The sequence below is a fragment of the Tetrao urogallus genome, assembly GCF_951394365.1.
Source record: "Tetrao urogallus genome assembly, chromosome: 5".
NCBI lineage: Eukaryota > Metazoa > Chordata > Aves > Galliformes > Phasianidae > Tetrao > Tetrao urogallus.
The window spans coordinates 1,665,116-1,691,251 of record NC_136818.1 but is presented as its reverse complement, the minus strand read 5'-3'; the positions used below and the strand labels follow the sequence as shown (position 1 = coordinate 1,691,251).

Genomic DNA, 26,136 nt, shown 5'->3' with positions numbered 1-26,136 from the left:
GCTGCTATTGACACAATTAACCAATTGCTTTCTTAAATCAGGGGCAAAGTAGAGATGATGGTGTTTCACTCATGCTTCACGTTCTTCTTTGCAATGGTACAATGAATTATCCGTGTTACCAGAACAGTGGTTCTTTAAGCATCTAAGAGCAAGGGCCAGGGTATCTGGGCTGCAGCTTTGCCTTCTTCCAATGGTTACAGTGGGAGGACAACCGATGGACCGAAATTTGAGTTAGTTAGAGCTTTCATTGGTGGACATTTTTTGCTTGTATTCAAAATGGGAGCTCTAATGAGATATGAGATATATGAGATGTAAAGTCCATGACATACTGATAACTTTATAACCTTTTGATGTATATATATCTGATTTTCTTGGACAACATATGAAAATGGTCTCAGTTTGCTACTGAGAAGTGGTTGAGCTGTGAATTACAAATTTTTGTTGCACCTGTAAAAGAGAAGAAAATGGACGAGCTTTAATTAAACCATAGGCTTAATCGTATGAACAGTGGGTCCTTATACTAAGTAAATAGTTCTGAAAAGTAATTTTTTTTTCTTCCAGTCAGAAACTTGGGGGGGAAAAAAAAAAGATAGGTTCTATTGTAGGCTTTTGGAAATAATCACAGCCTGTATCTTTGTGAAATGGCAGACGTAATGAAGGCTGTAGCCAGCACAGTTCCTCTGGCTTTCGTGGCTCTCTTATTAGGAAATAGACTGACAGAAGATGTACAGGTGAGGCTAGGCTGATAACAGCCCACTTTCCTCTGCAGTAGGGGGTTGCGAAGCACTGCCTTCGAAATGTTGAGCTTTCCTCTTTAATTGACCAAAATGTAGCTGAAAATGTAGCCTGATAACCTGACTGAACGGTGGATGGGCCTGCATCATCTCACAGACCAACGTGGAGCTGGTTGGTGCTGAAGAAATGGCTTGGCTCCAGCTGCAGTTATGTTTCCAAGGGCTTAGATTCACAGTAGTGCCTTTCAGACTACCAAGCCTGGTAGGTGAGCAATAGTCAGCCTGCAGGAGTGAAGTACTACCTAGTGTTAATGATGGAAGAGGAGCTGCGCTGGTGGTTAATTGATATACTGAGCAATGTTAATGAGTTATATTCTCAAATGACGTTCTGATTTGTTGTTGCTTTTGTTATAAATATGTGAATAATCAAGTAAATGAAGTTCGCTGTAATGAAATCCTAATGATAATTATCATCCTCAGTTAGTTTTCTTTGTTATTTTCAGGCCAGCTCTTCAAAACAAGATGCGTCATCAAATCATTCTGACCATGTCTGTGCTCTTGGGTAAGTTACTGCCAACAGTGTGCAAAGTAAGTGCTGACAATAGTGTGGAATGAAGAGTTATCTCTGCTTTTGTTTTGCAGAGCTGTTTCAAATCACCATGCTGCATTAGTATCACAGTATGCAACTAGAACATGTAGAGGCCCTGGTTTATCGTTGAGCAGGATTGAAATGTTGGCACTCTCAGGGTCGTGCCTTTGTGTCTTATCCCTAAAAGCTGTGCAGTTGATGGGTAAGATCAGAAAACATCAATAGAATGAGTCAGGATGAGTTCAGATAAATGCCTCAGTTGAACTTGGCAGAAGGGCACGTTGTTCTGTGACCTTAGCAAGTACAAATGCAGAAAGGAAAATCCAAGTTCCATCAGGAGTGCAACGTTTGTTTAGCTCAGCGTAGCCAAGGTGTCACTTGGAGTTTGAGCTCTGCTTTTCTAGGTGACTGGCCTTCTTGCTTTCGTGAGCACTGTGTTGTTAAAGTTGCTCAATCCACTGTCAGTGTTGATGAGTGTAAGAAGCTGTTTTTCTAATTGAGGAATGTCCATACCAGTATTGGTGTGTGCTGTTCAGGGACAGCTGATATTTTGATATTATCTTTTTTTTTTTTTTTTTTTTTTTTTTAATTTTAAATTGAAAAAGGAGCCATTTCATAGAATCCCAGCATGGCCTGGGTTGCAAAGGAGCACAACGCTCATCAGTTCCAACCCCCTGCTGTGTGCAGGTCACCAACCAGCAGCCCAGGCTGCCCAGAGCCACATCCAGCCTGACCTTGAATGCCTGCAGGGATGGGGCATCCACAGCCTCCTTGGGCAACCTGTGAACAGTGCCTCACCACCCTCTGGGTGAAAATGATGATGCTTATAGAGAAAGCAGGTGCTGCAATCCGATGATGTCAGTTTCAAAATTCTTCTTCGTGAAATTGAAGAACTCCTTAGACAGTATCCATGCCTTTATTCAATCAGTATTAAATATTGTCTTGCTGACCAATTCATCTTTAAATACCTTACGTAATCTAAAGATGTTCTGTACCTTTTAATTGAAAACCTGGATGCCTCAGGGAGTTCTCATTCGGTTTCAGAGCTGTTTGTCACTGACTGGTGGCCTGTAATGATGGCATGCTGGTGTATCTATTGACTGGCCATCTCCTATGTCCAAATAAAAAATAGCCATGGTTGGCATCTTTCTAGCCCTCCTAACCCAGGCATGCCACTAACTGAGCAGCTAAACAGTACGTGATGGCCTCATGTGCATCCATGGTGTGGAGAACTGGTGGTATCTGTAGCAGGAAAGCATTTTATTAACAGGCAGTTAAGAGCTGTAGCAATCCTATGCTGACCATTCTGTACTGTAGTTTGTCACAGATCTTTGTTTTGTTTTTAATACACCTGCAGAAATAGTAAGTAACTGCATACGTTTTGACGTGGTGGGATGTACTTAATCCTGTGCCATGTGTGCTGTGAGAGGGGAGAGCCTGCTTTTAGGAAAAAAAGTGACTTGGTAGGAATCTCTCCTAGTCCCTCAGTTGACTCTGTGACTTGGGAAGTATGTTAGTTAACTGGCCTGTTTTGTAGGCAGTCGTGTCACTTGTTCATTTTAATCGTGTATTATGGACTAATAATCTGTGTGCTCAACTGGATCCTCCACATGGAGCCGGGAGCCTGATGAAGCTGGTATTTGCGGAGGCACAAACCCTGTTAAAGGAGAGAGATGAGCAGAGCCCTTCAGGAGCCTGGTTGCAAAACCCATGCAAAGAGAAAATGGAACGCTTCAGCGTGCTGCACAGTAACAGGGTGCCTGCTTCTGATGTTGCACGCACCTACTCTTAACAAGCTTTCATTTTGTTTTTTTACATTATTCAACTTATACTCTGTTAGACAGGGAACTTCTGTTTTTCTTATTTTAGATATTGCAGGCACACAGCATGAATTAACTTCTGCCTAATGAGTGGTTTAAAATATTTATGCCTTGCCGAGCAAAAAGCTAAGAGCAAAAATGTGTGCAAATCACCCACACGTCTTTCTGCAAGCAGAGCTTTAATCTGGGCAATTCATTCAGTGCTTTACAGTAAGTTATTTCCAAAAGTGATGCACTCATCATTCTCAAAGTCACTGTGAGTGTAATTCAAGCTCCAGCTTACCAACAAGAGCCGCAACTGTGGTCAGAGCGCTTTGATTCCGGAGAACTGAAGTCTGATGGAAAGATCCTTTTTTCCCCACATCTCATTGTCTCATACTGTCATCCCAGACAGCACATGGGCATTGCACGGTTGCATCCAGTCATGTATTCTGCTAATATTGTTCTTTGGAACTGAATGCTTGTGATGTGACTGTGGTACCTTTACAGTGGGATGATTCTTTCTACAGCGCCGGAACCATGCTATTAGGAGCTGCAATTGTCCCAGCACTGCAGGGAGGGATGAAACCTGTCTGTATAGTGTGTGAGCTTAGAATTAGGATTCAGTGTATTGTGAGCACAAAACGGTTTAACTGAAAGTGGGGCTTCCACACAAGAGGTTGAGAAAACAAAAAGTTAGTGGTAGAGACTTAGGAAGAGAAGGCTGATGTTTGTCAGTTGTGCACCTGTTCACAGTGATGTTTTTAATGCTTCTGTCTCCAACTCAGAGGAGATAAGCGCCTGGAAATGATTTTATATAGGTATGTTGGAATAAAACACTTCTGCATCATGTCATTTACTCCGTTTTCATTGTCTAGTGATACGAAACTTGTGCTGCCAACATCTCTCTCTTTGTGTAGGCTTTCTTCACGTGGCAGCTGCCCAGTGTATGGTCCATGAGATTCATCCCAGGAGCTTTACATTGCCACGCCTGCTGCTGAACGAGACATCTTTGAGTCCTGCTGCTGCTGCTGCAGTGGTACAGAGCTGGTCTGGCTTGAGGAGAGAGCATGGAGCTGCTGAAACCAGCCCTTCCTTGCTAATGGATGAGGAAAGCTTTCTGTGTTGCCTTTGGAGCGATAACAACACCAATTGTTCTTTGTATAGAGGAAACATGCAAGCAAGGATGCTTGTTGCTTCAGAAATAAGCATCTCTGCATCCGAGGAAAGAGGCAGGTTTCTCTGTCAAGGGTGTAGTAAGTTCCTTTAAAAAACACATTGTTTTTTAGTGGTTCAGAAATGCTTAATCCATTTCTTTTATTTAGATTCAAATTGGAACATTGAATGTTGGGTTGAAGGCAAGCTGGATCTGTTAGTTTGTAGCCTGCAGCTCCTGAAGTTTCATGTGGGACTTGATATGAAGGTTCATCTTTTATACGCTGTGTAAGTACAGGCTTAGATTTCTCACTGCTAGCATTACAAATCTGAAAGCATTTTCTAACACATCAGCGTTGGTCTCTCAAGCTTGTAGCACAGTAGTGGCATCAGCTTCACAGGCAGGTGATATTTTATGTACCTTACCTTAAAGTAATCTAAGACTATACAGAGAAAAGCTCATGGTTCTATCTTTGAATGAAAAACAATTAGCATGGAGAGTCTCTCTGCTTTATTCTTTCCCTGTTTCTCAAAATGCATAAACTGTTGATCACTATTGGCTTGCTGAAGAATCTTTGCTTTTGCACTTGCTAAATTCAAAAGCTGCAGTCTGGTTCTACCTGTTTATGCTTTTGACCATAATGTTCTCTCAGAGTAATTAAGTGACTCGGTGTTTAGCATTGTGTTAAATGTAGCTCTGATCACATTGGTGGGAGGCATCCATCTGTGTGGTTGTCACTGTCATAAATACTCTGATGGTAATTGTCCTGACTCTGGGGTGGCGTCGCCTGTCTGATTTTATTATAGGTGGGTCTACTTGATTCTGATTTCACTGTTCCTCTTGTACTACTGATGGATTGGAGGGAATGGTGTAACGTACAGATTGAATTTCTTGAGGAAACCTGCTCCATAAGTAGTTGACCATGCTAAATTTACAGGTTTAAAATACAGAGCTAGATGGCTGCTATCACTTGCCATAAATTATACCTTAATGAACGTAGGAAGCAACAGAATGTGCTGGTAGCAAATATGGTTGTAGAGGGATACAATACTTTAAAACTGAAATCAGATTTTGAGTGAGAACCCACAGATTTCCAGTGCTCCTCATGACTGTGATTTTCAACATACCATTAAGGGTGTTCCTGTACAAGTCCATCTCACTTTGCCCCACTTCCATTCAGTCTCAACTGCAGAAGAATCCTAGCCAGTAATCCTGATGTGGTTACTTTGTGGTGCAGAGGCAAGGTGCAGTGTGGTCCCTGGCACTGGAGAACTTGTCTCACTGCCCAGATTTCACAGTAACGTTTTTGATTTAGGGTCCCCATGTTGTGGGGGAGCAGCTAGCAGAGCAATTCTGACTTCACTAAGCTGACAGTTTCCCCTGTTGGCTTGCTGATACCTTAACATTTTTTACACATGAGCCAAAATACCTTGAAAACATTCCCGGCTTTAAAAATATGCATTCCTGGATTGTGTTTCTGCCTGGGAGTCTGGAGCTCAGGCTGGAATTCTCACGTATAAGATAAGCAATGTATGAAAATAATGACCTGGAAGAATCCATACGTTTTGCTCCTCAGCAGTTCTGAGTTTCTCAGCATTCAAGATGTCCCCTTCTGACTTCACACATCCACAGTTTATTTGCTCGTAATAGGATCAAGATACTTGGAGTAGAAGATGTGTTGTTCTGTCCAAAACAATGCTGTGCTGAGGGTACCTTCCCCAGCAGCATGTCTTTGGGAGGAGAAAGATTATTCTGGAATTTAATTAGACAAATCAGGTTAATTTTCTACCAAAATTGAACAACAGTTGTGTGTATTCTAGGAATGCTGTAAGCCCTGCTGGTTGATTCCATTAACTGAAATCTCTTAGCCTTAGGGATCCTTTTGCAGTGGCACAGATGAATGCTCGTGGGTGAATTCTGAGCACTGATACAATTTGCCCTTTCACTGGATGGTGATTTATAGGATGTGCTCATGTTCCCAACCTGTCTGCAGTGCCCGAAGGGCGCTTCTTCAGTTCTGAGATTAGACTGCTGTGTTCTTAAGGAGAAATTACACAGTTTACCTCAACTTTGGTGCCATAGTTGAGTGCATCAGTTACACACTGAGCTGGAGAACACTGCCGGGGACTTTGCCTCATGTGAACCAGTCAGGCACCTCCCTGCAGCAGTGAGGGGCAGCATGTTCAGCAAGATGGACCTGCAGCTGCTGTGTGCACTGAGACACACTTATTGAAAACCCATAAGCAGGCAGCCCTGCTCCATCAGTGCTCAGAAAGACAGCACTTGCACAAACACAGCGTATAGAAACACTGAAAGCAGTGCCACAGGTGTTACCTTACTTCTGACGTGCCTCAGCGCAACTGCCCAGCTGTGCTGCTGGACCTCTCTTGAAATTAAAGACTTAGTTTAGTATGTTTGACCCTTTGTTTTCAGTTGATGGATGGAAGCAGCCTTATGCCCACTTGTGTTGCATTTATTTTATAAATTGAGAATAACTTGATTCAACTCTGTGGAGTTATAAGCACTGGAAACATTTATAGATAGATCACGTTTATAAATCATGTATGATGGTTATTACAAAGCTTGCCTTTCACTGAAATATAAGTTTTTGACTAATATATTACTTACAATGTTTAATGGTAGTAGAAGCTACACTAAGCTTACTTAGATTTGATTTCAGTGCCCCACACAGAGGAATTAGAATGAAATCCCAGTTGGGGTGGCAGAAGGCTGCAGTTAGTCTGCTGTGGGGGAGCTGACTTTGTGGTAATAGCTGCCATCAGGGGTTTGAAACCAGTCTGACTGAGCTGTGGGTCTCATCACGATTGTAGCACATTTGTTTCAGGGTCAAAGCTTAATAATGCTTTCTGTAAACCATCAGATTTACTTTACTTGGAAGCCATTTTAAAAGGGAAAAGCGGCAAAGTAAAAGCGATTACTTACAGTTAGAAACTTTTTTTCATTACAGGCAGTATTTTTGTTTGCTTGTTTTTGCAAATAAACCTTCTCCAGAGGACAAGCACCTGCTATTGAAATGCAGTGCTAAGAGAAATACATTGTTTTTTGTTTGTTTTTTCCTTCCAGGTCAGAGCTGCCATTGGGAGATACATCTACCAGCTCCCTGAAGAGGACTGCTCTGGCTGCTCAGTGTAACTGCAGTGAGTACAGCAAATGTGAGTGCCATGTGCCTTCCCCAAGGCTCAACCACACTTACATCATGTGGCTGAAGACTGTGACTGGTGTAACGCCTCTCTGGTCACCCTTGATGTCAGTCAAGCCCATAGATGTAGGTAAGTGTTACATAGGTTGTGTTTGTTAATGGGGAGTGGCAGCAGGATGTCTCTGGATGAGAAGGAGGACACAGAAGAGGAAGGGACTTCCTGGTGCTGTCTTGGATTGCTCACTGAGCAGGGAAAAAGGCTGTTCCTGGTGCTGCTTTGCAATTAAAACTCTTCTCTCCAGCAGCTCTGTTTTTCTTATGTTTTTCTTTCTTCCTTACACATACAATTCCTGCATTTTCCAAACTGGAAAACAGTTCTCTAATATTTAATCAAGCCAAAGCCCTAGTGACACAGTGAATTTGATATGTGTCCATTTTGTAAACACAGTTACTACAGATCTTGGCTAAGATTGAACAGGTAGGGTCTGTCAGCTGGAGGGGGAAAAAATAGAAGCCTTGCAAACTGCTTCCTAACTGATGTGCTCTGCAGACAGAACAAGTTACACACCTCTGGATGGGGCAGTTCTGAAGATGAGGGGTTGCATTTACCGTTATGGTTTTACATTCAGAGCTGAGTGTGCCAGCGTTGAAGCTGTTGTGATTTGATTGTTCTGCTTAGTGAAGTGTATTTTAAAAAATGAATAACGTTAGTATGTGCTCTGCCAGGGTTGAGTTGAGTTAAAAATCAGTTGGAAAGTAAAAATACGAAAACTTGTTTAATATATCAGTAGAACAGGTGGCAGCAGAATGAGAAAACGTTTGTATTGTAACGTGCCCAGAAGTGTGAGGTGAAAGTCCCTGACTTTTTTTTGTTTTGAAAGCTATGGGCCTTTGCTGAAATCCATCATTATTCCATCTCAATGCAATTAACTTGGAGAATTTGGATAAGTAATAAGAAAATAAGTTGTGACTTAGTATAGCGAATTTGTACTGAAAATACTAACAGTTGTTTGGTAAGTTGAGTGAGGTTCCAGTAATAGCATCCAAAGAAGATGACTATAAGAGCAAAGAAACCCACAAATGGCCTCTTGGCATTTAGTCCAGTACTGAAGTGCGGGCTCTTACTGGAGTGAACCCCCACGTTGCTCTGGGAGGCTCCAGGTGAGCCTAGCGTGTTGTCTGACTCCAGTGCCAGGAGCCAGTTACCTGCAGGGCTGTGGGGGCAAGCTGTGGACATCCAGAGCAGACAGGGCTAAAGTGAGCGTGCACCCACTGCCTGAGACCCTTGGAAATGCTTTCTTTTCAGGTAAGGCACATGCTGTTTAATCTGCAGTGGTTTTTAACAGGATATCAGCCTTGCATGAGAGGAACTCTGCTGAATGAGGACAAGGTCAACCAAAAGGCACTGTACTTACACAGTGATATGAAAAGGTCTCATTAACAGGTAAAAGTAGGATCTCGGTTCCTTGCCTTTGTCCAAGGAAGAGCAAATGTGATCACAATCACCATTTTAAATTGCCCATCTATTTCCTCCTCCACAGAGCTCTCTGTACCCTTGTGGGAACTTCCTGAAGCCCCCTTTTTCCCCCTGCCTTAATGCAGCTCTGTGGGAAGCCTTTTATTCATAGCCATAATCACGGTAGAAGGATGGGAAGATTTAGAAATTGTGTGTAAAATATGAGGATGTTATTTCCTGCCCGTTAAGGAGCTGAGCAAATGGCTTTGTACAGCACTCCCATCCCTTTCAACCCTTTCTTCAGCAAGTCAGATAAGCTAGTACTTGATTACTGGGGAGAAGCATGACCAAGGCAAGAAATACTTGTAATTTTAAGGCAAACATTAGGTCAGGCAGCTTGTCCTGATAGCTGAGTGTGCAGCAGTGCCAGGGTGAACTTTCACAGTAATATTACACAACGTTGCTCTCTCATACATCGTTTGTAGAGCAACTGTTGAAAACTGAATTTAAAGTGAGAAAGAAATTTCCAGATCAATAGAAGTCATTACAGCCAGCGGTCACAGGCAGCGTAAACTCGTCTGTTAATTTGTCTGCAGTAAAGCCTGAACCTCCTTTGAATGTGCATCTAGAAATGACAGAGAGAGGTCAAGTGAAGATCTGCTGGTCTGAGCCTGTACCGATGCCGTACCCGCTCCGCTACGAAGTGAACATCTCTGGAAACTCAGGTCCAAATGGCTGGCAGGTGAGTCAGCCCTGCTCTCCCTCCTCCTTTCTTTTTCCTGGATTGTTGTTCAATAATAATAGCTTCTGATAATCCAACAGGTGGTTCAAGTTGCTTTAAATACCTCATTAGACATAGACAGTATGCTGCTTGATTCTTCCTCCTTTGCTCAAGTGCGGTGCAAGAATCATTATGGTCCGGGCTTCTGGAGTGAATGGAGCACGCTGTACAACCTGAATGTGGGAGGTAGGTGGTGTGCAGTCACCTGAGCAGTAAGTACACTTCTGGGATACAGTAAATCTTCCCATTTTTGTTTTGGAATCAGTGTGTGTGAGAACATTATCCAGGGAGGTGCAGTATGCTGTGTGTGAGCTGGACCAAGAATTGCCGTGTAGGCTCCTTAACCTTCTGCTTCTCCTGCTCGTAGCTTTACCTGAGGTTGTGCTCTTTCCTTTGTAGAAGGTTGGCATTAAATGATATGGGGACTGCACAGTGATCTCCATGACACCCCTGTGGCCGGCCCTATTGCTTTCAGGCCTGGGAGAAGCTGCGTCTTTCACTTACGCTTCTGTGTGTGGTTCTCACTGTGCTGGTGTTTTCTGTCAGTTCATTACTATTTGCCTAGGGACAGTAGAGGTTATTTTTATTAGAGCTTGTAAGCATGAGTTATGGAAGGAAGCAGTCAAGGATCTGTTCCTGCTCCTCTGCCCTACAGCAGTCCAGAGTAACAAACCTGGAGGAAGCAGATGATGTACTGGATAATAGTAATTTTCTGTTGATCTGTGGTTTTTGTTGTTCTGACTCTGATCTCAGTGGATTTCTTTCTTTTCTTGTAGCTGAAGTGCTGTACTTCCCTACTAAGATACTGACCAGTGTTGGTTCTAACGTTTCATTTCATTGCATCTATAAAAACAAAACCAAGAGCGTAGCGTCCAAGAAGATTGTTTGGTGGCTGAATTTAGCAGAAGAAATCCCAGAAAGTCAGTATACGCTTGTGAACGATCGCGTAAGCAAAGTTACTCTTTTCAACTTGAAAGCAACAAAACCTAGAGGAAGTTTCTTCTATAACGCATTGTACTGTTGCCATCAAAATAGGGAATGCCATCATAGATACGCTGAATTATATGTAGTAGGTAAGAGTCCAGATGATTTTAAATTACAGTTTTGGTGCGTTTCAATAGTAAGGTCAATCTTCTTAAACTCCACTCAGCTTTTTTCAAATAGTTACGACTTGTAATGCATGTTTTTTTGTGTAAACAATTATATCTTGTTAATAACTTTTAATGTGTTTTTAATTAGATGTGAATATCAATATCAAATGTGAAACTGATGGGTACTTAACTAAAATGACTTGCAGATGGTCTGCAAACCCAAACGCGTTGCTCCTGGGGAGCTCCTTGCAGTTAAGATACCACAGGTGTGTATAGCTTTTAATTCACGTGTTGTTTGGAAAGCATTACTCAGAAAATACTGTTACAGCAAAGAACCAGGAATAGATGATAAAAATGTGTGAATACAAAATGTATTTTCACTTCCTGTAGGCCAGGCTTCTCAATTGGAACTGCAGAGGTATTGAATGTACGTGCAAATGAGGGTATGGGTATCTGAGTCAGTGATGTGGGTTTTATTGTTTATTCACCTCCTCTTCTGCATTTGTGAATCTTGTAGGTGCTGTTCAGAAGTCAGTTCTATAGATGCAGTTTAGAACACAGATCTTTATTAACTCAGTTATGACACTGACCTACATCTAACTGAACTAATTACTGAACCCAGCTTTTGGGGTTTTCTCAAGTCAGTCTTTCTGCTTGCATTGTATGAGTGAATGCAAGTTCACCTGGCTCTTATCGTGGATATATTTGCTTCTATTAGTTATATAGGATCTTCTAGTTGCTTATTTCTACAGACAGTAAAGAAGTGAAAAAGTAGTAGCAAAAAAAACCAACCAAACCACCCAACAAATCACTCATTGACAGAGCACTGGAGCAGGAGCCCAGGTTGGCTCTAAAATCTCTGTCCTTGGAAAGAGACCTTGGGATCTCAGCTGGGCAGGATGCTGGGCAGCCTCGTCAGAATGGAGCTCTGTGTCTCTCCTACATACAGATAATATATAAATATACAAGGGCAAAAAAAAAATTCTTGCTCATAAGATTCTTGGTTCAGAAAGGAGCTGTTGCTCCTTTGTGAATGGTAAGGTAATTAATGAAGGTAATGTTGGTGGTGGCTGGAGCAATCCATTCATTTCACTGTTCCGCAGGAATGGACGTGCGAAGGTTTTACAAAAACAAGGCCTGAGTGCCTAATCCTTTGGAAAGCTGAACTGCCCTCCCTAGTGAAGGTGGATTTAATTTCTGAACGACTTGTTGTACCAAAATGAATATTTCTCAGGGTTTTGTGGAATAAGGCAGTAGCTGGAGTGCTTGAGTGAGATTGCAGGTGGGGACTTCTGGGGCAGGGCTGGTGACTAAATGACACCTGAGGTGGCTTTTGTTTTGGCTGTCTGCAGAAATCGGGATGTAATTAGTGTTGTGCTGGGCAGGGAGCCTGAAGCAAACAGTGCTGCTCATGCTGTGGTTTCATTCCTGCTTTTTCACTGTTCAGGTTTAGCTGTTCTTTTCTAATGCTACATAATAATTTGTACGTTCAGTGTCCTGCTTCACTGAGTGCTGTGCAGTGATACAACTGTAATGCTAGTATTGAATGGGATATTTCTTTCAGTATTCTTGGGCTGAGGTTTTGTTTCATGTTTTAATTGAGGTGTGTGTGTGCTTGCTCTGTTAATACCACAGACTGAAAGAGCAAGAATTTAGAAAAGAAGTGCCATGGGGAATGGATGGGAGGTTTTCCAGGAGCACGCAGCTCCATTTTTCATCTCGATGTGATTCCATTTGAGAGATGAAATCCCATGCTGTACAGTGATGTGGTGTGATAGCTCTACACGTTGGTGTTTTGTTTTCATTGGCTCCTGGTTACGTCTTCCTCTACAGTCAGTGCTGCCAACTGTAACAGCACGGAACTGATCATCCTAGAAAAACAGAACGCCAAGCTAAACCTAAGCAGCAGACAACTGTTAATCAGTATTAGCTGTGTTGACAGGAAGAGGAAGGATTCAGCTAAGGCTAACTTTTGTGGTCCAGCTGAATAATGAATGCCCTCTCTGGACTCTTACTGCAAGTCTGAGCTGTGCAGACGCTTAGGAAGAATTTGGAGCCTGTCCTTCCCACCTCCCATAAGACATTACTGCTATTCTGTCCAGAGCCCAGGTCTCCTCTCTTCTGTTGCCAGCTGTGATGTTGACTGCCTGTGGGATTTTGATAGCATCCTCCAGGATTAATACTCGTATGGGATTTCAGTCTCCTGGAGACTTCACTGTTCATATCTGATTGGGCTCCTGTGCTGTGGACATCGGTTGGTGTTTGGCAAGTCATGTTCCTGGCTGCCTTGCCTCTAAATACCTCTAAAGTAACATGATTTATTAGTGTTTGGAGATGCCTGCTCTTTTTGTACTTCTTTCTTCCTGCTGTCAGTCTGTTATCAAAAGATTTTGCACTGGGATGAGCTTTCTATGTCCTACTTTTCCTCCAGGCTAAGAGCCAAAGCTTTAAGGAACACTGCTGTGGTATTTCTCCATTCAGCGCAGAGTCAAGTTCAAGGTCCATACAAATAATCACTAAAACAGTCACACAGTTCCAGTGATAACATTTGTTTTAATTACCTCCTGTATGACTGATGCCACGAGCAGCTTATTGTTGCAGCGCATTAACTGAATGTTTTTCCTCTTTTAAGGAGCAAAATTTATTGTTCTAACTTTCCAAGTGCTCCTCCAGAATCAGAGGTGAAAGAATGCCATTTCCAGAGGAATCATTCTTACGAGTGCACATTTCAGCCTGTTTTTCTTTTATCTGGATATACCATGTGGATTGAGTTTAAGCACTCGCTGGGAACACTTGAATCCTCACCAACGTGTGTCGTTCCAGCAGATGTGGGTAAGTCTAGATTTCTGCACGTCTTTCTGAGCTTGTGACCTTGGATTTCAGGCCTTATATGGTATAGGTGAAGTACTTTGTAGCATTTTAAATAAATTATATTGTGGAAAGAACATAAACACTTAAGAACTTCGGTGTTGTCTTCTAAAAAAAACACTGGATTGAATGTTATTTCCATAGATTTTGCTTGGCACGGGAGCAGGCCATGACTGTAGCTAGGACCTATAAAATGCCACGCTTAGTTGTGTATGTTTATCCTTTTGAGTGTTTTGCAAAGACGTCCAGAAGAAGAAGAAAAATTAGTTTGGTAAAAGACAGTCTGATTTTTAAGATTCTTGATTAGTTACTTGTTTCTGGTCCCTCCTCTGAGGGAGGGGCTGGGAGAGGTGGGTCTGCTCAACCCAGAGAAGGGGAGGCTTTGAGTCCATAATAACCAGTCCATAATAAGCTGAAGGGACGTGCAGGCAGAACAGAGCCAGGCTTTAGGCATGGATGCCAGGGCAGGCCCACAGGGCTGGGCACAGACTGGAGCCCAGCAGCTCTCTGTGCCACCAGGCAGCACGCTGTGCTGGCAGTGCTGGAGTGCTGGCACAGGGACCAGAGAGCGGGGGCACGCCGTGGGGATCTCCAAACCCACAGCTCTGGGGGCCCTGCTGGGGAATGATGTGGGTTGGATGGAGGCAGAGGTGCCCCCAGCCTCAGCCATACTGTGCTTCTCTGAAGGTTATGCTTTGATGCAGTGTAGCATGACAGCACGTTCCTGTTTAAAAGCATAGGAGCTGTTTATGTTCTTGCATGCTTTTGCAAAGTTTGTTTTGTGACACACAGAGAACTGAAATTTGTGTAAAAGAGAGGCAGAAACAGTGCTTGAGTGTTTTCAAACACTGCAAAATGTGCAAAGCAAGTCTTGTTTCTGGGTCTGTGACTCAGAGCGTTCGTTGGACGCTGCATTGCTTTGGACACAAATGAGAACATATGCAGAAGGAACACACTGCAGCTTTGGCTTTGTGTGACTTCTGCCAAAAGACTTTCTACATCCATCTACAGAGAGGAAGTATCACTTTTCCACCCAGATTTAGTGTTTGCAATAGCTGGTTCCTTCTGTACTCCACATAGACCACAAAGTGCTGCATGAAATAAAGTAGAATAGAGTGCATATTTTATGGGAGTGGAGAGGTACAGGCACATAAAGCACATGAGATAAACCAAACTGTGCCTTGCATTTCAGATTTTAATTAGAGTGAGCAAAACAAAACCTATTTGTTCTCGCCTCACCCAGAATTTAAAACATACTTGAAGTTTTTGTCATTTATTTGCTTTTTTCTCTCTCCTTCTCACTGGTCGTAACAAACTTATTCTAACTTGACTTTGTTAACTAACTGGGGCTTTCTGACACAGCGGTTTAAATTCAAATGAAACCTACTGAAACTTCCCCATGAGTTTAAAAAAAAAAAAAAAAAAAAAAAAAGTGATGTCATAAGAAACTTTGATATATCAGCTTAAGATTTTTGATGATTTTAATTTGGATCAACAATGGACTTAATTTCCCCTTTCTCAGCCAGAAGCTCTCTGTCTGCAGTGAGCAGCAGGCTGCCTGTGCTGCAGGTTGGTGTTGTGGTGTCTGGAGTCTGGTGCTCTCCCAGCTTCACTTGGAGTAGCAGAGGCTGCAGTGCTTCCTGCTGCCCTTGGGTCAGAGGAAGGCGTGCAGCGATGACTTCACTGAATGACAAATGTCAGTGGTGATGTTACAGTCGTCTTTTCTTCCTTTGCGTTTTCTAGTGAAGCCACTTCCTCCCTCCAACGTTAAAGCAGAGATCACCAGAAATGATGGGCTGCTGAACGTGAGCTGGGCAAACCCTGTGTTTACAAATGATGACCTCAAGTTTCAGATCCGGTATGCAGTGAACGAGGAAGAGCTGACATGGGAGGTACTGTCTCTTTCAATCCGGAGCAAAGCACGAACTGCTGCGGTGCTGTCATGTCGCCTGTCAGCTAGCAGGTGTTGGTGGAGCTGGTTGTGTGCAGTGAATCACAGCTCTGAGTATTTGCATTATCTGGCAAGGGAATGTTACTGAGTAGGCCTCTCTCCTGTTGGATTTATTTTCAAGAGTTTTGATTGTCACACGTGCTGAAACAACCCTTTGTTCTTACTTTCAGTATTTTGACTTCTGTTACAGCTGTATGAAGTTCTAAGTGTATCAACAAGATCAGCTGTGATAGAAGTGCAACTCTGTGTTGAATATATCGTTCAGATCCGCTGCAGAGCCCTGGATGGTTTGGGCTACTGGAGCAACTGGAGCAGATCAGCCTATGCAGCTGTCAAAGATATCCAAGGTAGATGTGCCTGCAGGGTGTGCTCTGGTGGTGTGTTCAGTTTCAGGCTGAGATGTGACGCTGTCCTTTCAAAACTGTAATGTTGCAGCTCCCTTACATGGCCCTGAGTTTTGGAGAACTATTACTGAAGATCCAGCAACGGGGCAGAAGAACGTGACGCTCCTGTGGCAGGTGAGAGTGGTTGTGTTTTGATCCTTCGCTTTGAAAGAGGTCTGATCCAAAAGCACTGCTGTTATTGCCCAAGGAGGAGTGTGGTGAGCACGTGCTTCCCTGTGCAGGCAGTGCTGTGCTGTGTGTTCGTGTCAGCCTGCGTGTTCAGTGTTAATTACACAAATGGTGTGAAATCACATGCAATTTGTTCTAATTCTTGGGAGGAAAAAAAAATGGCAACATGGAATCAAGTACTGTAAGGGAATGAGAGATGCAGTTTTTGACTGCCAAGTTTTGCTGAGATCTCAGAGCAGAATGTGCCACTGACTCCCAGACAGCTGCCTGTGCAAACACTGCTGCAACGGCATATAGACTTGGCAAGGCTACCTTCAAAGGTTAAAGCAGGATAGAGGAAAAGAGTACAGAAACAACTGGCCACTCCTGCTTGTCCTTGCAGTGATGTTGTGTGTGAAAATAATCATCTGTCCTGGGTTTTTTGTGTTTTTTGTGGGTTTTTTTTTTTTTTTTTTTTTTTTTTTTTTTTTCAATCCTGAAAATATACCAACATCAAGCAGCAAATTTTTTTTGGAATCTGAAACTTTGTGTTTCCTTGTGCCCTCTTTCACTGGAGAGATAGCAAGTAGGGCTATCAGAATCATATCGTAGAACCATAGAAGGGCCTGGGTTGCAAAGGAGCACAACGCTCATCAGTTCCAACCCCTGCTGTGTGCAGGTCACCAACCAGCAGCCCAGGCTGCCCAGAGCCACATCCAGCCTGGCCTTGAATGCCTGCAGGGATGGGGCAGAGAGGAAGTCAGGTCTGTGAGTGGACGGTGGTGTCTTTTCTTAAGGAAACAGAATATAGAGCATCTTTCTTGGGTCGTGCTTTCTTAAAACTGGGATGCTGACACTTGTGCCCAAACGCTTTCTTTTGCAACCGAAGTCTGGGAAATTGATTGACATCAATGTTTGCCACAGCCACTGATGAAGAATCACTCGCTGTGCAGTGTGAGCCGGTACGTTATAAAGCATCAGACATCAGAAAACACCTCGTGGTCAGAATATGTCGACAGAGGCACCACCTCCTCATTTCCATGGACTGAACACACACACACCGTTACAATCCTAGCTGTGAATTCAATTGGAGCTTCTTCGGTTAATTTTAATTTAACTTTATCACGACAAATGAGCACAGGTAAGCACATCCGTTAGGTACCGTTTTGAGATGTGAAATATGCTAGGGATCCTTGGGATGCTTTTAGGCAAAGCTTGCTTTGTAATGAAATTCCCTTTGTTGGGGAGAAAAAGAAAAAAGAAGCAGTTGGTTCAGTCACGAATGGAAACAGATTCTGCATCTCACAGTAAAGCTATTTGAAAAGTGAAATCTCCATCACCTGGAAATCTTACCTGGGAATGTCTCCCCTCCAGTAACAGAACAGAAAGTAATTAGCCAAACAAAAATGAAATCATGCTGTGGAACTGATCTTTCGTCTGCTTTGTCTTGGGAATGCCCAGCATTCTTGCAGGGGAATGTTTTATTGTTTCCAGAATGAGATGTGATCTTGTTTCCCTGGCTGGGAAGAGGTGCAGCCCTCCTTCCCGAGCCGCCTTGTCAGAGGTTGAGCCATGCTGTGCTTCATTAACAAAATAAAGACTACTGGAATTTTAAATCTTAAATTGTGTAACATTCATGTGCTAATGTGTTCTGTGGAAACATTTCTGCAGTTTATTCACAGACCTTTTCCACAGCAATGCCTTTTTAGACGTGTTTTAATGGGTCAAATTCTTTCTGACGCTGTGCGTAGGGTGGAGGCTCATAGTTGGTAGCAGATGAAGTGGGAAGCGTTTGCCTGCCTGGATTATGGTCTGGCTGTGTTCTGTAGGGGGATTAGATAGGATTTAGCTTGTAGACTCTCAGTGTGTGTTTTCATAGCTCAGGTCAGTTTGTTGGTTATTTCTTAGTTAAGGAGTGGTGATTGAGGAGGTACACGTGACAGCACAGACATTTGGTTGGTGAGCAGCTTGGTCTGTTTAGTGCTCAGGACTCGGTGTAGACCAAGCTTCACTGGCTTAGAGAAATACATTTGCTTATGTGAACTGCAGATCAGGCTGTACTGTATGATGATCAAACTAAAATGAAGCTCTTAAACTGTAGTGGTCATTTGTGTGCATGTATGGTGCAGCATCAGCTCTGCTGAGCCAGCTCTCACCTCTGTTGGAGCCCTTGTCTCTCACAGCTGTTCTGTCCTTGCTTTGGCAGTGAATGCAGTGCAGTCTCTCATTGCTTACCCAGTGAACAGCACGTGTGTGATTTTGACTTGGACGCTTTCACCTCAAATATATGTGATAACATCTTTAATTATTGAGTGGAGAAACCTTAACAAAGAAGAGGAGATGAAATGGGTGCGAGTTCCTCCAAATGCTAGTAAATACTATATTTATGGTGAGTGTGTGCTTGAGAATGGAATGCATTATGTTAATTGATACGGAATAGGAGAATGTAGCATCCCTGATCTCTCACATTCCTCTCTTCCCATCTCTCCATTTCTGATTTTATGGTAAGGAGCAATACAGCAATTCTGATTATCGTGAGAGGACTGACTGTTGCTTTCCTCATGGAAATTGATGAAGAATGAAGCTGAGATGTGCATTCATTTTTTGGCAGCACAATAAAACTAGCTCTGGAATGTTGACCATACCAGCTAGTTACCTAAGTTAATGTGTTAATTAATTCCATCTGCATTGTTTGCTTTAATCTTGGAAATGTAGTTGTGTATAAGTGTTAATTCCATGGAAAAAAATCTGCTAGACTATGCAGTAAGTATTAATAATCTTTTGATATTACAGTGCATACCTATAAAAGGCAGCTTTCCTCATTCCTGTCTGTGGCCTGGCTCTGATGTGCGACCTCTCTGGAGGCCCTTGTTTCATAGCAGGGTGATGGTTTATGTTCAGAAGGCTGACTTCTTCCTTCCAGATCACTTCATTCTGATTGAGAAGTACCGGTTCAGCCTGTACCCCGTGTTTGCTGCAGGAGTTGGCAAATCCAGAGCCACGGACCAGTTCACCAAAGGTGATGCAGCGTCTCTCTTCTGCGTGGTTCGTGAAGTAGGAGCTTGGTAGTAAGAAGTGGAAGTCTGTGTCTTATCAGAAAAAAAATGAAGTGATTTTTAATACGTCTAAAAACGGTGCTTTGGATTTCAGTTTCTTTAAAGTGGAAACTTTGTAGAGTGAATTGAGTGAGGCAACTGAATTTCCATATATCTAACTGGTAGCAGAGGTCCTAGGTTCTTAATCTTGCAGTTACGGGCCGTTCCCCTATTTATATGCTCTAATTTCCACTGGCAAGAGGAGTCACCTCAGTATTTAGAATAATTCCCTCCTTTTTGTCTGTTTGTTCTCAAGGTAAACATTGGTTGATGTGTGATAAAACTGTTACCAGATTTTTTTTGCTTAGGCTGTTGCTTCTCCTGGTGCTGTAAGTTGCCGTTACTTGCCTTTTATAAACTGCTCACAGACAGATGATTTCACGGTGGTGTTACCTACCTTCCTCTTACTTCCAGATGGATACGCTGCTCAGACCACTTCCAGCCTTCACACGGTTCTGCCAATAGTTATTTCAACCTCTGTGCTGTTGCTTGGAGCGCTGCTGGCTTCCCACCGCAGGTAAATTTGGCCTCATCAAATCCCTTTGGAAGGCAGAGCAGCTTTGCTGGGTCTCAGCTGGTGGGCAGCGTCCGTATGAGGAAAGCTGGGATTGCTTTTATCATTTTTATTTTTGAGATGCAGTGTAAGGCATCCTAGATGCTGCACCAAGAACTGGAATGCCTTGTTACCCGGTCGGAGTAATGCCTGTCACAGCTGGTGTCCTTCCTCAGTGGGAAGCACCGTGTTGGCCTGTATCCCACACTGCTTGCTTCTGCAGTGTTTTGTGGGCAAGCTGATGGGTGCTTTGAATCTGTATTGCACTCTGTGCTGCAGATTTAATTCTCCTTACCAACTGAAGTCTGAAGGAAAAGCCAATTCCAAAAAAAGTCCATTTGAGTTTTGTGGAGGGTGGGTTGGGGCCCAGCAGTTCAGCAAAGGCTGCCTGTACATTTCATGATTCACTGCCAGCTGCTGTGTCACTTCTTAATTTTTCCATTTAACTGTGACCTTCTAGACTATCCCAGATGATTGTTGCATGGTCATAGTGTTCTGGATAAATAAAATGTCACACGTTCCTTTTCTGACGTAGCAAAGGTGAGTAACAGCGGTACAGAATATATGAGTGCAGGACTAACTCCAGAACTTACCTCATCTTTCAGAATGAAGAAGCTGCTCTGGGAAGATGTTCCGAACCCCAAGAATTGCTCATGGGCACAAGGAGTTGATTTTCAGCAGGTAAGTCTTTCCCTGGTGCCGCTCCCCCCCACGCTGTGGTCAGGGCTGGCAGCTCAGCACTGAGCTCCGTGTGTTGGTCAGTCTAGAGCGCGCCTGGATGGCTGAACCAAGTGCCTGGAGCCTCTCAAGTTGGCGATACAGCTGTTCTTTCAGCTGTAGAAAGCCAGCACCCCAAATGTGGCAGGACCAGAGGCCAGTGTCTCTTGAATGTAACACAGCAGCTGTAGAATCCAAACGTGTCCCATCGGTGTAATGCTCCTGTACTGATGAGTGCCTGTAGCTGTGTGCTTCGCTGGAATAAACTGCCTCTCCCTCTACCATGTGAATCAAGAGCTGTGATGCAATGAGCTGCAACCAGTGAGAGCCCTTATGTGGACACAGCCTGTTTGCACCAGGAGGTGGAGTTTCTCGTGGTCCTGGGAGCTGACAATGTACAGTCATTGAGACAGTGATCTAAATTAGGTCTGTTATTTCTGAAAGACAGAGCGCCTAGCGGGGATTTTAGCTGCATTCCCAGGGAAGGTTTCCTTTCTCATTTCATTTCAGCAGAGGATGGACATTCTTTCAAGCCTAATCATGGTCACTGCCTGCTTGAACCTTTGGGCCATCCAGGCTTCCTAGGGTTAGAAGGTTTTTCTATTTACATCCAGAAGACAGGAAACACAGACACCTAATGATGCTCATTTGCTTAATTATAATGAATCGTAGAAGTAGCTCTGTCAAAAATCTAAAATACCCTTGCAAGAATTAGGAGCAGGTGCCATGTTACAGACCAGAACGTGGCTTGTCACTTGTACAAGGCTCTCCTGTTAAGATCTTCTGAAGTTTTGATATGCCCCTGGTGCAGCAGCAGCTCAGAGAATGCAGATATTGAATGCATGTCGTGTCTTGGTTGTTTTTTTTTTTCCACTTGCTTGCTTGTTTTTTTTCCCTGAAGGTTCCAATGGACATGCTATTTATATGGCTTCTTTATTCGTTAGCAAACAAGCAGCTGTATCAGTGCAGATGTCTGAATCATCTCTAACGTTAGGAACAAGCGAGCAGAAATCCCCGAGCACAGTCAGCTTTGGGTGATGGTAGAGCAGTTCCTGCCTAACGTAACACGCACTTAGCCTTGCATCTTGATTTTGACATTATTTTTTGTAGCTTTTTAACGTGCTAAAGTACTTCTCTGATGCACCACACTGCGTGATTGAGTGTTAAATAAAGCTTTTGGAGTTCATCTGCTGGGGAAGATGCAGAGGGTTTTCTCCAGCCTTGTAGCAGCAGTCCCTGTGCCTCTGCCTTGCTCTGCAGGGCTCAGTGTGTCTTCTTTACACAGGTTGTTAGGTCCCAGAGCAGTCTGACATGTCTGCCTCCGTGGCTGCACCCTGGGAAGGGTTGGGCTCTGTGAGAAAACAAGAGCAAAGTGCCAGGAGGATCAGCTGCAGCCGCACGCCTGTGTTTTGTCTGTTTAATCTTTGCATTTATTACGAGAGGAACTTGTGGCAATGCTCACTATCTCAGATGGATGTTGGGTTTGGGACACTGGAAATGATTCTCCTTACTCGACTGGTGGAACTGAAATGAAGCTGGCGATGTTTTAACCAAGGAGGGTGAAGTCATTCCTGTTCCATATTCATATCCCTTGCTCCATAATTAACGGGAAGGAAATGATGCATACAAGTATGCAAGAAGTTGCTGTTGGACATGATGTTTGACATGATGTTTGACAGCTCATTCTGCAGTAGAAAGCACGCCTCCTTCACACCGCTCTCAGTCTGACTGCAAGATACTGCTTAGAGTGAAGTGCACGGGGCCTGGCCTCAGGTGGGCACGATCATCTCCTGCTCATTTCATGGTATCTGAGGCTGAAACATTCTTTGCAGCAGTGTGGCCAGAGCCTCATTCTGCACTTGGATGTACGCGTGCAATTTCCACTAGAGAAAGCAACGTACAGCGCAGGATGGTGTTTGCTTAGCTACAATAACCACTGACTACATAAACAGCCCATGTGCCACTGCTGGAAAATTCTGGCGTCTTTCTGAAGGCCTTTGATGTAGAACTCTTTTTGTCTTGGCATATACCAATATTAAGTCCTTCAGTCAACGTCAGACCATTACTTTGGGTGTTCAACACTGGATGCTGCTACTTGGTGCTCCTGAACTGCATTTATGGAGTCTTGTTTTATCAGAATTTTATTGCTGATTGTAGCAAGGGATTAAAATCGCACTTTAAGATAGGCTAAAAGTGAAGGCTTGCAGGACTGAGTCTACACGTGTGACAAAATCGGGCAAGATCACGTTATTTGCTGAGTCAATGAAGTGTCTGTTCAGGGCAGGGGCAGCAGGAGGGCAGGCACTGCTGGCAGGCTGTGCCATGGGAGGGCAGCAGCCCCAGCCGTGCGAGTTGCTGCTCTCTCATCACTGCAGAGCGCTCTGAGTATTTTGACACGTTCCTTGTTGTGCTGGCAGCTCTCCTGCTATAAAATACGGTTTGTTAATGCACATGAAATCTGTTTTTATCTGTTTGTTTTGTCTTGAACTCCTTAGGAAATATATCTTTTTCTCAAGTGAATTCTCCTTTGTAGCTGGAGGTTCCCGTTTTGTTCAGTTTGTGCTGCTCTGTTATATGTGTGTATATTAGGGAGTAGGGAAGTGTACATTCCTCCACAGTAAATGTTTCTCTTTGTGCAGTTCAGACGTACAGCTGGCACTCAGATGGGAGTGCTCTCAGAACACTACAGAACGCCCAAATTTGACCCTAGATAATCCAGCCCTAGCTGCAGAAGTTATTTTAGTTGGCGCATCTGTGATCTCAGACTGTTTCAATAATCAAAACGAAAAGTCAAGAAAATCTAAGGGCACAAGGCCTTTGTCTTACAAAGCACATTTATTAACCCTGAGGCAAACAGGGCCGCTCTGCTGCTGTGTTTCAGCCTCAGTGGCTGCTGCCCTGCTGCTCTGGTGCAGCCCATGCTTCGACTTTCCCCAACTTTCCCCAGCAGCCATGCATGAAGAAGGAGGAGGTGTGTTTGAGGGGACTGTCAGTGATGTGCTCTTACTAAAGCTAGGGGGATTTTGCCTGTGATTCGTGAAATCTGTCGCTTTGTGCTGCAATAGAGCTGTTAAGCAGCAGATGAGCATTAAGCTGTATCTTTTCTTCCAGCCTGAAACGTTTGAGCATCTTTTTGTCAAGCACCCTGAAGCAATGTCATTTGAGCCTCTTCTTCTGGAACCAGAAATAGTGCTGGAAGACATCAGTGTTACTAAGGCTTTGCAACAAGACGACACGCAAGATTTCTTAGCAATTGGTTCCACGTTCACAAAAACTGCAGACTCTGAGCACGACTCCGCGTGTCCCAGCAGCCATTTCAGTGGTCGCAGCTTCCCGGAGTGCCCCCCCAGTGCCCCGATCACTGCAGAAACCAGTCAGTCCAACGTTAAATATGCCACTGTTATCAGTAACTCTGGATCAGGTGGGCTTTACGAACAGAAGAAGAATCCCAGAAGTGGTTTTGATAGGTGTTTGCTAGCTGAAGACCCCTTGGCTGCAGGTGCTTGCTCAGGTCGCTCCTGGGAGCTGGGAAATGAGGAGTTCCTCCTGCTGCCTGAGCAGCCTGGCAGCCGGCCCTGCAAGACCCTTTCCCTTATCTCTTCAGAGGGATTTTCAGAGCCTTCAGATCAGGATGATGCTTTCACAGATGGAGGGAGTCCCGAGCGAGGTCTCTGTTACCTGGGGGTAACATCACTGGACAAAAGAGAAAACGACATTTTTCTAACAGAAAGTTCCAGACTGATGTGCCATTTCCATACAGCTGATCTACTCAGAGGCGTGGGGTTTCTTCAGAATGCACCTCCTAATTTAAATGCGTTTCTCCAGAGCAGCATTAAAGCCATTGTGCCATACGTGCCCCAGTTTCGGATGACTGCTGCCAAGGTGCAAGAGACCACAGAGAACAGCTGTTAAGCCCTCACGCCTTAATCTGATGCTCTTTATGGCTTTCTAAGTGTAGGTATGTGCCCTGTTTTTCCCTCTCTTCACTTCTTTTAGGAAGGCTGGGTAGCTGATCCTGTGCTTGAGTGACAGGATTTTAGTAGGAAGAAATTCCCCTTCTTGAGCTAATTTTCAAATGTGGGGCCTTTTAAAATATAATTTATATATAAATATATTCAAAGGTTTTCTATTGGCCATGCAGACCCAAGTATGTGTGTCTCTCCATTCAGGAGTAAAGTATCTCTTCGTACAGGTTGGCAGACCTTGAGTGAGCTTGCTCTTGTTCCAGGTGTTGTGTGGGGAGCCCAAGACAGAGAGACCTCATCCACAGTGTTAGCGAGGAGATGATGTGGAACGTGCTCAGATCTTGTTTGGGAGAGAAACTCATACTTGGTGTGTCACTGGGGATGGCTTAGGGTTGAATGCAGCAGGCTGAGCCCATCTGGATGTGCTGCAGCCACCAGACTCTCGTACTGCTTGGTTATGGGGCACTGATGTGCACCTGAACCACGGGTAGGAAACAAGTGTGCCAAGCACAGCACCACGGAGGGTTGTGAGGCCCCCCTCACACCCTGATGTTCTGCAGTGAATGGAGCCTGCAGATACACAGATGGCCTAAATGAAAGAGCAGTCAGAGCCCTGCAGTTCAGTTATTGGAAGGAAGGCTGTGACCAATGGAGGCAAACTTGTGGCTGTTCTCCTGTTGTCTCTTCTAAAGTAAAGTCTCTTTTAAAGCAGAAGCATCAAAGAGCTGTAAGAGGGGCTGTGAGGTTGGAGGCATGTGCTGAACAGCCATTGTGTATAAAGGAGAGGCGGCTGTCCCTGTGGCTGAGGGCTGCACGAAGAGGAGGGGAATTAAAATTCCTGTGGCCCCATAACTGTGAGGCGTTACCTGGCTAACGTGGAGTGCCTGGAAGTGAAATAACCATATTATTGATGCTGAACACAAGATTCTGGTACGAATGGTATTGCAGTAGAGCTAACACTTCTTCCAAACCTATTCCATAAGAACCCCCAGCAGAAATGGCAGTAACTTGATCCAGAAATCCTGTGTTTTATCTGCAGCGAGCTCACCTGTCTGTGTGGCTGTGAGGAAGTCAGGTTGTCCCCAGGAGCCCTGCTGAGCTCAGCCAAAGGGCTTCGGCTGTGAGGAGGATCAGGTCCTGCATCCCAGTGGCACCTTCTGGGATACGCAGGTAAACAAAGCTGCAGGTTCACAAGCCAAATGTATTTTTTCTACTTCATAGTTGGGAAATATTTTTGTATACATACTTTTTCAAAGAACTATTTTGGAAAGCTGTGACAGATGAAAATATTGTGTATTCCAAAGCTAAATTTATGTGAAACTCACTTAGGCAATGAAAACCAAAAGGGCAAAATTCATCAACAACAATAAATAGTAGAAGTGTGACCATGTGTTAGTGATAGGAAATCCTGTGGAGCAAAAGGGACCAAAGCAAGGACATATTTGCAGAAAGCCCCTGCTGCTCCTTCTCAAACCAGCTGCTCATTTGGCTCTTACTGGGTGCTGAATGTGACAAACGTAAGGTACTGCTGCAAAAAGCACACTGTGTAGGAGGCAGCTGACCAGAGCTCCTTACTGCTTGGAAGCAGGACTGAAGGAAAAGCCTCAAGTCTTGAAAAGGAGGCTGGAGGGTGCAGCGGCCCTGTGGCAGCTGCCACGAAGGCTGACTTG

General features: G+C 44.0%; 1 protein-coding gene across 1 annotated transcript; it reads left to right on the top strand.

The window, feature by feature from the left end:
* Nucleotides 1-1,256: 1,256 nt before the first annotated feature.
* On the top strand, nt 1,257-24,413 carry LEPR (leptin receptor; the record flags this gene model as incomplete). Its single annotated transcript, XM_079535562.1, has 18 exons — nt 1,257-1,296; nt 4,043-4,354; nt 4,448-4,565; nt 7,363-7,568; nt 9,491-9,636; nt 9,717-9,861; nt 10,452-10,748; nt 10,915-11,032; nt 13,399-13,598; nt 15,378-15,526; nt 15,776-15,932; nt 16,021-16,103; nt 17,061-17,277; nt 18,343-18,525; nt 19,060-19,155; nt 19,646-19,748; nt 20,390-20,465; nt 23,613-24,413. The coding sequence occupies 18 exons, from the start codon at nt 1,257-1,259 to the stop codon at nt 24,411-24,413; spliced, it is 3,447 nt and encodes a 1,148-aa protein (XP_079391688.1).
* Nucleotides 24,414-26,136: the final 1,723 nt, after the last annotated feature.